The 15,235-nt window shown below is 35.3% G+C and overlaps 1 protein-coding gene across 1 annotated transcript; it reads right to left on the bottom strand.

Moving 5' to 3' along the window:
• Nucleotides 1-3,899: 3,899 nt before the first annotated feature.
• LOC127225167 (selection and upkeep of intraepithelial T-cells protein 7) lies at nt 3,900-14,860 on the bottom strand. Its single transcript, XM_051188470.1, has 6 exons — nt 14,746-14,860; nt 13,117-13,464; nt 9,849-10,127; nt 8,092-8,199; nt 7,397-7,519; nt 3,900-4,193 (listed from the first exon to the last, which is right to left on the bottom strand). The coding sequence occupies exons 1-6, from the start codon at nt 14,846-14,848 to the stop codon at nt 4,018-4,020; spliced, it is 1,137 nt and encodes a 378-aa protein (XP_051044427.1). The 5' UTR covers nt 14,849-14,860; the 3' UTR covers nt 3,900-4,017.
• Nucleotides 14,861-15,235: the final 375 nt, after the last annotated feature.

Here is a 15,235-nt window from a genome sequence, read left to right as displayed (position 1 = left end):
TAATCTTTTCTTAATTCTATCCTAAATCTGATTCCAAAGACTCTACCACATTTGTAAGTATATAGTAATGACAAAAATGTCTTATCTTTTTATGAAGGCTATATTAAGCAGCTATCTAATTCTATAACAAATATATAAGTTAATAAACTTTAAAAGAGGCAAGGTTTATTTTGGCTGCTAATTTGTGAGATATCAAGTTATTATAAGTAAACATGTAGATTTTAGGGCTATTTCACAGAGGCAGCACAATATGATTGGAACAAATAGCAAAGTCACTTACCCTGGCTGAGAAATAAGAGAAAAAGGGGAAAGAACCACTTCTTCTGAGGGCATATACACAGTAGTGTAGTACAATGAACTTTCATCTTCGCTGGAAAGTTTAAAGATTTCAGTGCCCTGCCCCCAATAACACCAGGCTATGAATCTTGTAACCCTTTACTATATGGATTTGGGAATGTACTTTGAACTAAAACAATAACAGGTAGTATAATTTTACATGTCTTTTGATTAGCACATGTCTTTTTAATTATGAAATTTTATTCATTGCTCCTTTATTTTCATGACAGATTTCATGAATAATTAAAGCATGGATATATATTTTGTTGATTGTATCTGTATCTCTAATTTTTGTCTTATTTTTAGGTATTCTTTAAATCAGAGACTGGATTAGAGTAGTGGCTCTCAATATTCCTAATGCTATGACCCCTTAATATAGTTCCTCATATTGTGGTAACTCCCAACCATAAAATTATTTCCAATTTCTATTTCATAACTGTAATTTTCCTATGGTTATGCAAATATCTGATATGCATATGGTATTAGGTGACCACTGTGGAAGTGTCGTTTAATCCTAAGGGGATCATGATTCACAGATTGAGAACCTCTGGATTAGATATTTAATCAGGCTTCAATTTTAAATTATTTATTTAGGCTCTCTCTGTCTCTCTGTGTGTGTGTGTGTGTGTGCGTGTATGTGTGTGTGTGTGTGTGTGTGTGTGTGTGTGTGCGTGTGTTTGTGATGCACACCATAGTACACATGTGGAGGTAATAGAACAACTTGAGGGAGTTAGTTGTCTCCTTCTACCATGTGTGTTACAGGGAAAAACCTCAGTTCTATAGGTAAAAGGGGGATTATGGTATAGATATGAATACTTTGTTTTGGAATGGATTTTCATTTATTGATACAATTTAAGGTCAATTTTGTGATATGTATATTTCTCCTCTTGTTTAGGTATTGTGTTTATATAGCTCATTTAAAAATGTAATGTAATTTAATACAGATTTTAGATAGTTACCTATAATAGTCAAAACTTATAGCTAGGTGAGTTAGGTTTTCTAGATATGCAGAGATGTATTTGAGATAGATAGGCATTCTTCAAACCTTTCAAAGACCTACAGAATATGGCATTTAAAATGGTTTAGGGTTTTTATTGACAATGAGACATAATTGTTCCTGGCAACACCACCTGTGTCAAAAAGGAAGATGGGCATCAAAAAAACACGTATGAAGTTTGCTTTCAAAAGAACAAGACTAACCATTTGGACAAGATACTGCTCTTGTCTGGACTTTGTTTGACTTTGTGATGTATAAACTGGACATACAGGACCCACAAAAAAGTGACTACTGATTCAAGATGGACATTGCTACAGAGTTTCTGCTTCATGGAAGAGTCTGCCAGACATTCTACAGGACACAGAAAAAAGTGACTAACAAACTGCCAATACAAAAAGACAGTTTAAAGTTTCCTGCTTTGCTGAAGAGTCTGCCAAACACATTATGGCCTATGGGCTAAAGATGAAAGATTACAAAAGAACTTCAGGTGACCAGGCAGTGAGATGTCTCTGTCATTTCTAGAGTTTATATATTATCCTTCTGTGGTCTTTGATGGAGTTAAAGACAAATAGTTATGGTTATAGTTTTCCTTAGTTAGGTTTAAAGATAAGTTACATATAGGACTTTAGATTCACAAATATAGGATAGATGATAGAATAGTTTCTTTTAATCTTGCTAAATGTTAATGGACTAAATATTGTTAACTGTGATTCTTACTTGATAACTGTTGTGTTATATATTTTGCTATGTTATGGTTAAAACTCTTCTTTTTATTTAGACAGAAAAGAGGAGATGATGGGAGATGCCATTATGTATATATGCTTCTCATACTGTTGACCAATAGGAAAGCAAGATAGGAGGGACTAGGAGACAAGGAGAAAAGAGGAAGTAGTAAGAGGGGAGCCAAGATGGAGAGTCGGGAGAAAGCATTATGCCAGCAGGCTCCCTGGTAAGAAAAATACATAGATCAGCAGAAATGGGTTAATAATTAAGATAGAGCTAGCCGATAAGAAACAAGTAACCGGGCCAACAGAATTATATCTAATACAGAGTCTCAGTGTATTAATTGGGGCTGGTGCGGCAGCGGGACAAGACCAGCGGCGGCAGACAGAAAAACCGTACACCTTACAACTTACTTAATGTCATACTGATTTAGGAACATTCTATCAAGAAATCAGAAGGTATTAATCATGGCTTTATTAGTTACCACCTTAGTACAAAACAGATTGCATTCCATTTATACCGGAAATAATTATCAAGAATAAGACTGTTTGAGCTCCTAGTTAATACTTCTGACAAGATACTCTGTATGAAAACTGTGAAATAATTTCAAGGATTGTATGGAAATATCAGTAAGAATAACCTCCACAATCTCATATATTTGAACATTTGGTATTTTGTTGGTGAAACTGTTTTCAAAAGTAGGAGGTACAGACTTGTGGGAGGAGGTGTCACTGGAGATTGGTTTTGAGCTTTCAGAAACACAAAATAGGCCCAGGTCATTCAGTCTGTTTGATGTCACCCTCCTTCCCTCCTGCCCTTCTCCCTTCCATATCTCCTTCCCTCCCACTTGCCCTTCTTCCCTTAAACTTATAGATAAGATGTAAGCTCTTGGTTACTGCTCCAGAACCATGTTTACCTGCTTCTTGAGTTGTTTTCTGTATGATGGTTATAGACTGACCCTCTAAACTCTTTCTTCTATAAGTTACCTTGGTCATGATATCTCTTCTCAGCAACATGAACCAGTTTTTAAGGAGTGAGTGTACAAAGAATAGCCAAGGAGGATTAAAACATAATTTTAGGTAGCTGGAGCATATAAGAGCAGTGTAAAATGATCTGTGTCACAGGATGTACTAGGAGAGACCTTATCCGCATAGACACACTAGAAGATGCTGATATAAACACTCAGCAGAAAAACTGACTTATGTGTTGAAAGAGAAGAATTAAAAACCACCTCAGACGCACAGTAACAACTTCATGGGTTACTTTTGAAAAGACAGCATAAAAGAAGTTCTCTGTGATGGCACAATTACAATAAAAGATAAATAAGCTAATCATGGAAGAGAAAATTGAAAATTTCCCTCAGATTTCTAATGTATTAATTAAATAAATCCATGTACTACATATGTCTTCTTTATCTTTAGGAGTAGGCAGAACTCTAGATAATAGTGATTCATAAATTAGGGTCTTATATTAAGATTACATTAAATCTGTAAATTAAATTAGAACCAGTAGGATATATCAGTCATGATTTTTCTCACATATTTTTCTCTTTTTATAAGACTTTGTAAAAATTTTTGAGATTATAATTTAATTACTATATTTTTTAAAATTTCCTTTAAATCTCTACAAACATGCTCCCTGCTCTCATTCAAATTCATGGCTTCTTTTTTAATAGTTTTTATTGCATGCATATATATATATATATATATATATATATATATATATATATATTTGTATATTTGTAAATGTCTTTTTGCATACATTAACAAGTATAACCAAAATATATAATCTTAACTATAACCTGTTCAGTTCATATAAAGTGACTTATAAGTGCTTTCAGGGCTAATGATTTGCCACTGGACAATCAATTTATAGCTCTTCCCTGTGGAAAACACCTCTTCTGCTTCCAGCTTTCCATAGTTGCCTACAGTTCTTTGTGTAGGGTTGAGGTCTCATGGGCATTATCTCATGCAGTTAAACATTCTGAGTTTTCTTCTCCATTGATGGAAACCTCCAAGTTCTTTGAATAATAATATAATGATTGGTAGGAAGAAAAATATCACCAGGAAAAATATCACAGTTAACAATTCTGTTATCCAGGAGTTGTATAAGGGAAACTGAGGATCTGAAATAGAAACTAGAAAAAGTGAAAAAATTAGGAAACTAGTAATATTGTGTACTACAGGATCAATTTTTAAAAATAACACTTAATATTCCTTTACATGTTAAAAAATGTCTCCATTTAGGGTTGAGAACTGTGATGCACACCTGTAATACCAGCATTTAGGTGTGGCAGTGTATTATTTATGATTTATTAAAGCTTGACTGAGGATTCAGAAAAGCAAAGTCAGCCTCAAGCTATAAAGATCAGGTAGTAGTGATACACACCTTTAATCCCAGCAGCCAGAAGCTAGGAGGTGGTGGTATACACCTTTAATCTAGGATCAGGATTAAGAGATAGACCAATCTCCATGAGTTCAAGGCCACCCAGGTCAGAACAAGAATGAAAATCAGTCTAAAAGAGAATTATAGCTCACACATTTAATCCCAACATTAAGGAAATATATAAGACAGAAGCAAGGTCTCAGAAGGCATTCATTCTCCTGCCACACTGATGATGGGACCATTCATTTTCCAGCCATGTTGAGGAGATGTTACAGTCCAAGGCTTGGTTAGAGCTCTTGGAGACAGGATCAGCCCATTCAGCCTGAGATAGACGTAAGAAGCTATTGGCCAACAGTTTTGATTTTCTGATCTCCAACATGAAGTTTGAATCACAATATCCGTCATTGGTTCATTTTTTATAAGGGTTACATTTAGGAGGTTGGCAGACCCACAAAACCATATCAGTATGATCTCTTAAGCAATATCTGATCAATTAGAATAACAATTAACATGTTAGTATGGTTCACAGAAATCTTACAAGGTCCTACCCCTACATGAATAATTACAAATAATTGTGGCTATTGACAAGAAAAAAATTGGACTTCTTTAGGGATGAGTCCACTGGTAAGTTATTAAGTCCCAAATAGTTAGCTATAAATACATATACATAAGAGCAATACTAAATGGACTCAACAGGTAGTATTTATGTATTATATTTATATTCTCATATAGAACAGTAAATAATAAAAAGGGATCATAAAATTGAGATGTAGGGTTGCTGCAAGAGAATATGAAGGTGAAGAAAGAATAGAAATGAGGTAATTATAGTAGTCATGTATAGAACACTGAAGAAAGTGACTTAAATTTATAAATAAATGAACAAATGAATAAATAAATAAAACAATTCCAAAGTAACTATAGCACCACAAGAGATTCCTAAGTACACCAAAGGATCTTGTACATGAAATTCAAAGTTGGAGACATTACATTTCAAACTACATAATTTTTTCAGTATTAAAGACTGAATGCAGAGTCTTATACTTACTAGGCTAACTCTATACCACTAGGCTAAATCGTCCACTCCCCAATTCTATTATAAAGATTCAGTCATGAAAACAGTATATGTAATGCTAACATAAAAACAGTTATAATCATCAATGGAACAGAAGAGAGAGCCTAGAAACACACTTGTGTATTTGTAGTCAGTTGAAGTTGACAAGGGGACCACATCTATACAATGAAAACAGAATAGTCTCCTTAATGAATGGTGCTGGGGAAACTAGGTATCCACATGTAAAGGAATAATGAGAGATCTCTGTATTACACTATATGCCAAAACTATTGAATTAATAGATTAAACATGTAAAGCTAAGGCTTGAAACCATAAGTTGTATAAAAGAAAACATAAGGGGATTAGTTGGCATTAACCTTGGCAATGATTTCTTGAACACAACACCAAAGACAGATACAAAAGAAGCAAAACTAGGAGAAACTACTGGAAGCCAATTTGCACAGCAAAAGAAACAAACCATAGTGAAAAGACAACTACCAAAAAGAGAGAAGAGGAGAGAAATTATTTGTAATCCATATATATAGTCAAAGATTAACCCATATGAAACACACAATTCAATAGCAAGTGCTCCCTTGTCCATTGTCAATGGTACATAAATTGATGCATCTTAGTTGTTTCTTACAGGGTTCTATATATACTCAACATATAATCCAGTTCAATTTACAGTTATCATTTCAAAGAAATTCTAATATCCCTGTATGGTATAAAGATTTTAGGAAAAAAAAACTCTTTGTAATCAGTGATAATTTAGAGCCTAAGATCATCTGTATTCTGGTTTTGTTGCTCCTCATATTTTCTCCTACAGGATCCTTAGGAGTGAGAAGAAGCACAGGTTAAATGAAGTTATCCAGAGGAGATTGGGTTTTGGTGGGTTTTTGTTTGTTTGTTTGTTTGTTTTTTGTTTTTCTCAACTTGGATCTCTGTGTTTACATTTTGAATGTCAATGTACTTATTTTCATTGGACAATAATTAACAGTACTTCTTTCATCACCTGGTTTTATAAATCCCAAAGCAGAATGTTGTGATTTTTGATGTAAATGCTTGGAATACCTGACTATACATATTCTTTTCCGAGGCCTGTCTAGGAAGATGACGGGAAATACAGGAATAAAGAAAGCCCCATTGGGGTCCCTATAACTATAAAATTCTCGCTTATGGTTGGGAAGTAATGCTAAAAAAAAAATGTTTCTGTGCTTTGATTAGTGATAACCTCCTCTACATGCATTTCTCTATAAGCCTCTAAAATATGGATAATTGACAAAGCATCAAAAACAATTAGTATAATAACATCAATCATTAATTTACTTTTAAATAATGCCCATATCTTAGCATAGATGTATCCATAGAAGGATTTCAAAGTTTCATGAATCTCCTAAAATTACATACATACATATATATATATATATATATATATATATATGTATGTATATATATTTCACGTTATCATAATAATTTCTATTGCTGGAAATCAGTCAGGAAAGTTAATATCTATCAAGTTTTCTGTGTAGACTGGGGCCCAACACAGTGAAACTTGACTTGGTCTCATAAATTCATGAACTCATACTGACAATTAAGTGACCACAGAAAAGACATAAAAGTTAGTCACTGGATTTGAGCATTATATTATGGACATTTTTTTCTCCTTGTAGTAGAAGGAATGGGAGAATCTTATGTCCAGCACAGCTGAAAATGCTGTGGATTCACTTAGAGCAGCCCTGGCTCTTGACATCCACAATTTTAATGCCAGAAAGTAGTCCTCTGAGCTGTCACCTAAACCACAGGTTCTCTAGGTTATGATGAAATTCTCACATAAATCTCAAGGAAACTATTTGTTGGAAAATTAGACAACTAAGAAATATTTCACAGCCACTTAACCCATTTACCTCTCTTCCGGAGTGGTAGATATACAGCAAAGAGTACTGCAGTACAGATTAAGAAACTCAGTATTTGAATAGGCTCCGAGATACATACACTGTGACACTTTTCTTGACATGCAGATGAAGACTCTAAAACAGATAAGGGTAGGATGGAGAAAGAGGAACACATGATTATATAATACCAGACTACAGACAATTCTATAGGCAAGCAAGAGATGCTGTCTCATTCCTTCTTGACCTAGTAGAGATCCATCTAAAAGTTTGGTTTGTAACTAGTGGAAATACAGAATAAGATAGAATTATTGCACTTGTAGGCCTGGACTTGAACCAGCACAAATTGAGTCTATTCTGTTTTGAGCTGAAGTGCTTCTTTAAAATGGAATTATTCTTTTAATTTTCAGGGTTTGATTTTTCATTTACTTTATTACTTCATTGTGTATTCCTTTAGCGATGATTATGGGAATTGAAAGATCATAAGTCATGTAAGTAGACACAATTCCTAAGAAAAACCATGTCTTTGGAATCTCAAATTTATCAGTGTGTAGTTCAAAATTTTTAAGATGAAAACTAGTCATGAGTCTGTTTGTGGGAACCATGGAATTGGAAGATCAATGTCATCCAGCTTTATCTGAACACTCACATAACTTAAAATCAACTTTCTTAAAAATATCTTAATTATTCTATGTTCGTCTTATCATTACCTCGTCTTATACAAGAGCAGCTGGTGTATATCACAAATACAAAGAGTATTATACATGCAATGGAAATTAAAAGGTTCATCCAAATGTGGTCTTGATTAAAGAGGTCATCTAAAAGAAAGGACAGAATGTTTTTAAAACATAATGAATACCACAAATAGCTTTATTGGTTTTGAAAATTTTTGATCCTAAACACATTTCTTCTTGTTAAAGTCCTGGAATCTAATGTCTAAGGTGTGGCCATTATACAATTCTCCTACATCAGGAGCAAAAAAAAAAAAAAAAAAAAAAAAGTCTCCATTCACACTCATTTCTATTCAAAAACAAAAACAAAAAACTACCCCCGTTTTCAGAAACAATTGGGAAATCTCATCACAATTAATAGAATTTCTCCCTTTCTCGGTTCTCTCTCTCTCTCTCTCTCTCTCTCTCTCTCTCTCTCTCTCTCTCTCTCTCTGTGTGTGTGTGTGTGTATTCCAACAGGATTTCACTCTATAGCTTAGACTGTACTCAAATTCTCAGCACATGTCATTACATCAGCCTTCAGTGATTATTCATGTGTGCTTTCCACAATTACACAAATTTTTTTCTACAGATTCGCACATAGTCATAGAAAACTTTATTTTTCCATTTATTTTCCATCTTCTAAGAGTAAAAGAGGTGACATAGAGAGAGGACCATTGCTCTCAGGATAGAAAATGATTCCATGAAGTGAGATCTAAGTTACATATTCCCAATACAGACATCCTTCTCCTACAATTATCATTAAAACAGTCTTGTTAGCTAAAGCTAATTTTTCTATACACAAGACACAAGCTTTTCCTGATTTGTCTTTGACATTCATCCATTACACCTCCTAAAACCTAGCAAAGCAAGACAAGTAGTCTGGGCTTTAGATATACTTGTTTCTTATTACTGATCTGAGTGGCTTTTGTCAACTATTATTCAGTACTATACACAAATGGCACAACACTTCTAAATACTACATGAGACTAATAAAAGTTTGCATAAAACTCATTTAGGATTCATGAAAAAATAAATTTGGGCACCAAGCAGAGTGGAGCAACCTTTAATCCTAGCATTCCAGAAGAGCCCTGAGGATATAAATACATTGGAGGCGACCCTGTTCAACTTAGCAAGTTCCAAGCCAGCCATGGCTACATGATAATACTTTGTCTCAAATCAAAAATAAACATACAAAGAACAATAAAAGTTTAAGACTATGTAGGTAAAACTGCTTGCCATGTAAACTTGAAGATCCAAGTTCAATACTTGGAACCCACTGTGGAAGAAGAAAACTCACAAAAGGAAGTGGTCCACTGACATTTATATACACACAATGGTATATGTTCACATTCACACAGGCACACAAACACACACACACACACACACACACCAATAAATGAAATAAAATTTAAAAACATGGTATTGTTGGCTATATATTCATTTCCTAGATACATATTTATAACCTAGGTTAAAAAAACATTGGTTATAAAATCAACAGCATTCATATATTCAACAGCATTCAAAATATGTATCCTATTAAACTTACAGAAGAATATTATATCTAATAAAATAATATTAAATTCAATAAAGCTGCAATATATGTGTTTATTACAGATTGCCATTGTTCACTTGCCTTCAAATACTCTCATTATAGTAAAAGGGAACTCCAGCATAATAAGCCTTTTAAATATTAATCAACTCCCTATTTTTGCATTTATGTTTTCAGATGAACTGCCAAACTTGATAATACTCACTCGCTAGGATGATACTTGTTTGCTTCTCTTCACCTGTTAAAGGGTTGAAAATCCAGCACATGATACTGCCCTGTGACCTATTTGTGAGAAGAGTCGTCTTTAAGTGGAAAAATTTAGCTTCATCCTGTGAATATGATTTTGATGACAGTGGAAGTGCTTTCCCCCTGCTGTCTCTCCACTCCATTTGGGGCTGAGGGAACCACCCTGCTGATTTACATTCTACAATGACTCCATCAGCACTAGGAGCTTGAACATGGATCTGTGTCTCCAATCCAACTGCTGGAGGAACCAAGAAAAAAGAATTAGGATATTGTCTTGAGGTTTACTTGACTAGTTCAAACAGTAGAAATGTGATAGTTTCTTCTATATCAGAAGATGTATGAATCACATTTGATTAACATGTAGGCCTAACCAGTTAGTATTTGTTATCTATCCACTTCAGAGTATATTTTTGAGGGAGCTGCATTATTTTTAATCATAACTTGAGTATTTTAATATTTTCTAGAAGAAATCATCTTCAACAAATGGATCTGAGAAAACTGCATGCTCACATGTTGAAGTATGAAATTTGACCAGCATCTGCTGGGCAGTGATGGCACACATTTTTAATCTTAGCACTTGGTAGGCAGAGGCAGGCAGATCTCTGGGTTTGAGTCCATCCTGATCTACAGAGTGAGTTCCCAGACAGCCAGGGCTATGCAGAGAAACCCTGTCTCAAAAAACAAAAAAACAAAACAAAACAAAAACAGAAAGGAAGGAAGGAAGGAAGGAAGGAGGAATCTGACCAGTATCTATCACCTTGCACAAAAACTAACTCCAAATCAACCAAAGACATAAACATGAAACATAAAACTAGAAGAAAATATAGGGCAGTTTGCTACAAACTATATGTTTAGAAAATTCTTCCTTAATAGTACTCCATTTGACCAAGGATTAAAGTTAACAACTGATAAGTGGGAATTTATAAAACAAAAAATGATTCTGCACAGATAAAGAAAAAACATCAACCAGATGAAGAGAAAGGAGGGGAGATGATTTGAGCAGCTATATATATGACAAGAGATTAACACCCAAATTGAATAAAACACACACACACACACACACACACACACACACACACACAAAGAAAGAAAAATATGAAACAACCCATTCAAAACAATGAGTCTGGGACCTGAACAAAAGTTCTCAAAAGAAAAAAAATAAATAAATGGCAAGTAATACCTCAAAAAGTGTTCATCATCCCTAGCAATTTAGGAAAAGCAAATCAAAACACCTCTAAGATTTCATCTTACTCCAGGTAAATGGCAAAGATTAACAAGAAAAAAAAAACTAAAAACCAATGCGGAAAGGGGTGTGAGGAAAAGAGGAAAAGGAAACCCTCATTCATTGCTTGTGGGATTGAAACTGGTACAACCATTTTGTAAATCAGTGTGGAGAAAGCTCAAAACGTAAAAGTAAATCTACCCTATTTCCAAGGTTTATCACTCCTTAGTACTTGTCCAACATACTTGACATCCTAACCCATACATACTTGCTCAGCTGTGCATATTGCTGCTCTCTTCATAATAGATAGCAAATAGAAACAATCTAAATGTCCTTCAACATATTGAATGAATAATAAAAATGTGGCACAAATATATTGTGAGATAATAGCTAGCTGTAAAGAAAATAAAATAATGAACTTTTTATGTGAATTGATAGAATAGAAAAGGTCATATTGTGTGAGGTACACCAAACCCAGAAGGACAAATGTCACCTGTTTTCTTTCATCAGGGGCTCCTAGCTTCAGATTTTTCCAAACATATCCTGAAATAATTGCGGAGATCAGAAAAGTAAAATCAGGCTATTGCTGATGGATGGGGGAATGGGAGGGTGGTGGAACAATAGATAAGGAAAAACCAGTGTGCAGGCGCTCAGGTTGTAAAAATGGGGAAAGAGGACCATGGTTGGTCCCAGAAGTGGAAGGTAAGTTCCCTAATGCTATAGACACCATGCACTTCAGATACAGGAACCAAAAGACCTTCAGCTGTATCTAACCCGAAAACCTCCCCGACACTAGCTTTCATGGTACTAGAAGCTTCCAAAGGAGGGAAGTAAATAACTGCCCTACTCAACTACAATGCCTTTAAACCATGAATGACCAGCACGACAAAATAACCCTAAGGATGCAGTGGTGGCATATATACCTTGGTGGTAACCTAATGCTCTCTAAGTGGTCTTAACACCCACTCAACCAGAAGTAAACCATCCTTGGTCTTGGAAAGCTAGACAACTACCCATGGTTAGTGATATTGGACCTAGGGATCGTCAAGAAGAACCGACAACTGCAACTTTCCTAAACCAACCTGCCTAACTACATTCTAAATACTTGTCCTTTTATCCACAGATAGGTGTAATCTTCACCCCTCATTAAAGAAACTTCTCTTTACAACAGAGACCATTACAGAAAATCAGAGTTTGGAGCCCAGTCCCAAAAAACACATCTACAAAACAGCTCTCATAACCTAAGGTTCAGGGGACACTGCAGAAGAGGGGAGAGACAAAATATAAAAGCCAGAGGATAAGGAAGTTTGATGTGAGACTGCATCTCCTAGTAATATAAGAAGCTGCAACCATTAAGTCTCACTAGCATGACTGCCTGAATATGAGCTGAACAAAGACAAGAACAACAGACATGCCAAAGTGGCCTAGTGGGAAGGGGATGAAAGCCCAAATGTCCTAAGCCATTCACAAAGACAACTAAGGAATGTGGAGAGCTGGAGAAATAGTCTTCCCATTGAAGAACACACCAATTGCTTACCCAATACCAAATGGTCAGTCCTGAAAACAAACATGTGATATATATATATATATGTGTGTGTGTGTGTGTGTGTGTGAGAGAGAGAGAGAGAGAGAGAGAGAGAGAGACAATACTAAATGTAAAAGGACACCATTAATTTGAAAAACATTATGAGAGGTTTATTGGAGAGTTTGGAGGGAAAAAGAGATGAAGAAAGTTATGTAATTGTACAATAATAGCAACAAAAGAAATATTTTAAAAGAAATGTTGTATTTTTGGAGCTAGTCAATGACAGTGGTTAGTATATATGGATGCCTCAACATTTGATGTTATCTTAAAATGAAATAATATTTATTTTAAATAAATAATAAAACTTTAATACTTAAAAACTTAAAATATGAAAAAAACACATAAAAAAAAACAATTTCCCTGTTTTTCAATTTATTGGGCACAAGGACACTGGTATACTATGTTCCATACACAACTTACCTGCCACACTGAGGTTCACGCTGGCCACATAACTGAAGGCACTGTCATTAAATAAACACCGGTAAGGCCCATCATCAGCAATGCTGATATTACGAATTCTGAGGGTCACATTTCCCTTCCCAATGGCCTCTTTCACAAATTCTATACGATTCTCATATTCAGGTGCAGCTTCTCCGTCTGCTCCACGGCTACCTCTGTATAGGTAAACAGGTTGGGGATGGCCACTCCTGAACCAGCGCACCTCCATATACTCCACACTGCGTGGTGGGGTCACTTGGCAGCTGAGCTCAGCCTGGCCTCCTACTCTAGCTAACACTTGTCTTTTGTGAGTGGGTACCATCAGTTTCGCTGTGGAAGAACAAAGAATACCAAAGTAAGACTGAAGCCAAACTATCTCTGTCCTGTCTCTTAACTTTGTTTTAAGAAACATACTGCCCATCACACCTAGCTGATCCAAATGTTTGGCTCTGTCTATACTCCCTGTAGTCCATCAATGTTTTATTTTTTGAAAACCAAATATTTTCATTGTATTTTTTTAAAAATATATTTGGGAAGATTCCAGAGCAGGAAGATTTGTTTCTGTACTTAAAATATAGACATATGGAGGAAGCATCATCTGGTGCAACTAGTTTGGAACTTCACAGGGCCTCAGAATTAGTCAATTGCTGGGAACTGTGATGGATTCCCTCAAAGCAAAACTTAAAATGAAAGGTTTATTTTGGCTTCTGGTCTCCTTGTCATCTCACTTTTATGGAGCTACAATGACTCTGAATTTCAGCGTGTTGGAGTTTCAGTGTTTTACTTGTTATAACAATGAAGTGATGACTTTCTCCTCCTTCAGTGCAGGATGAGTCCCTGGAAATGTATCTTAGATTCCATTCACAGCCAAAACTAATTAGAAAATAATTAATGAGTCATCTTCAAGTCCCTTCCTCCATCTGATATAGTGTTAAGCTCTGCCTTCATCAAAGAAGTTCCATGTTTCAGGGGAGGCTGCTAATCCAGAAACACGTAACTGTCAAGGATTCTGAGAATAAGTGATAGTGAGTGATCAGCCCTACATGGGACATCTATATCATCCACTTCAAGTTTCTGGGAACACTGAAGCAGAGGATATATAAAGAATAAAGAGCCAGGGCATGAGGAGATATGCAGGAAACAAAATCCTTATTATTATGACAGATGCTTGCACTCATGCCAGTGTGGCATTGGTCATTGACACAAGTGCTCTACATGATCAAATCCATCAACGTTTCATCTTGAGAGGGAGCATTCAGGAGTCCCTACCCATGTCTGAGAGTCTGTTGGCACTCAATGGTTTCTGAAGGAGGAGCTATTGTTTTGTTTTTAGTGGTGTAGCAGAGATAAGTTGTCTGTGTCCTAGTAAATAACCTTCTGCCCAATCTTCTGCAGGAAATTCTAATTACACTCAAAGGGCCATACACAAAAAGAGGGTGGAAGATGGAGTGGGACTTGTTTTGAAGAAGGAAGGTTTCATCAGGTAAAGGAATGTGTGCAAACAGGGAATGAGGTGAACATAACAAGTTCACTATACACATGTATGAAATGGCCAAAAGAATTTTGAAAAGGTTTTAATAGGAAAAGGTAAATTAAAATAAATACACTTGCCTGAAGACATCATCACTTGCAGAAAAAGACAGTATCCAGAGAGGTAAGAGACCTTAAGCTTCATCATATCTGGAAATGAGACTAGAAAGTGGTCATAGACCATGAGACATGAGGCATAGATTGACTAGACAGATATTATTGATAACTGTAAAAAAAAATAAAACAAGCTTAATACTTTTCCTTTTATGGAGTAAATCTTGCCAGTGCTTGATAGAATGTCTATGTTCTTGAACGTGTTCTCGTCAGGAGAGATCGTCTTTATCCCATTGGCTCAAACACTTGTATTTCATCATGTTCTATAACTTCAGTATATCTAGTCAGATCATAGACCCTATGGAATACCAACTCTATCACATTGCTAAATTGACACAATATTGAATTGACTCTTAGTGACTTTGTTTTCTCATCTCCCATTCAGCATCTCAGAAGCTTATATTTTCTGTAGTGATTAACACAGATAACTACAATTAGTGAAGGTGAAGAAAATAAG

Source organism: Phodopus roborovskii, unplaced genomic scaffold (genome assembly GCF_943737965.1).
Source record: "Phodopus roborovskii unplaced genomic scaffold, PHOROB, whole genome shotgun sequence".
NCBI lineage: Eukaryota > Metazoa > Chordata > Mammalia > Rodentia > Cricetidae > Phodopus > Phodopus roborovskii.
The sequence above is the reverse complement of the archived record's forward strand: the minus strand, read 5'-3'. Positions and strand labels throughout refer to the sequence as shown.

Excerpts from the sequence above, each read along its gene's own strand:
- LOC127225167 (XM_051188470.1), bottom strand. The coding sequence starts at position 14,848 with ATGGTCTATGACCACTTTCTAGTCTCATTTCCAGATATGATGAAGCTT. Across the intron at positions 13,465-14,745 it reads GCAAGTGATGATGTCTTCAG|CGAAACTGATGGTACCCACT; the intron begins GCAAGTGTATTT and ends GTTCTTCCACAG. Across the intron at positions 4,194-7,396 it reads TCTACCACTCCGGAAGAGAG|TTTCTATTTCAGATCCTCAG; the intron begins GTAAATGGGTTA and ends CACTTTTTCTAG.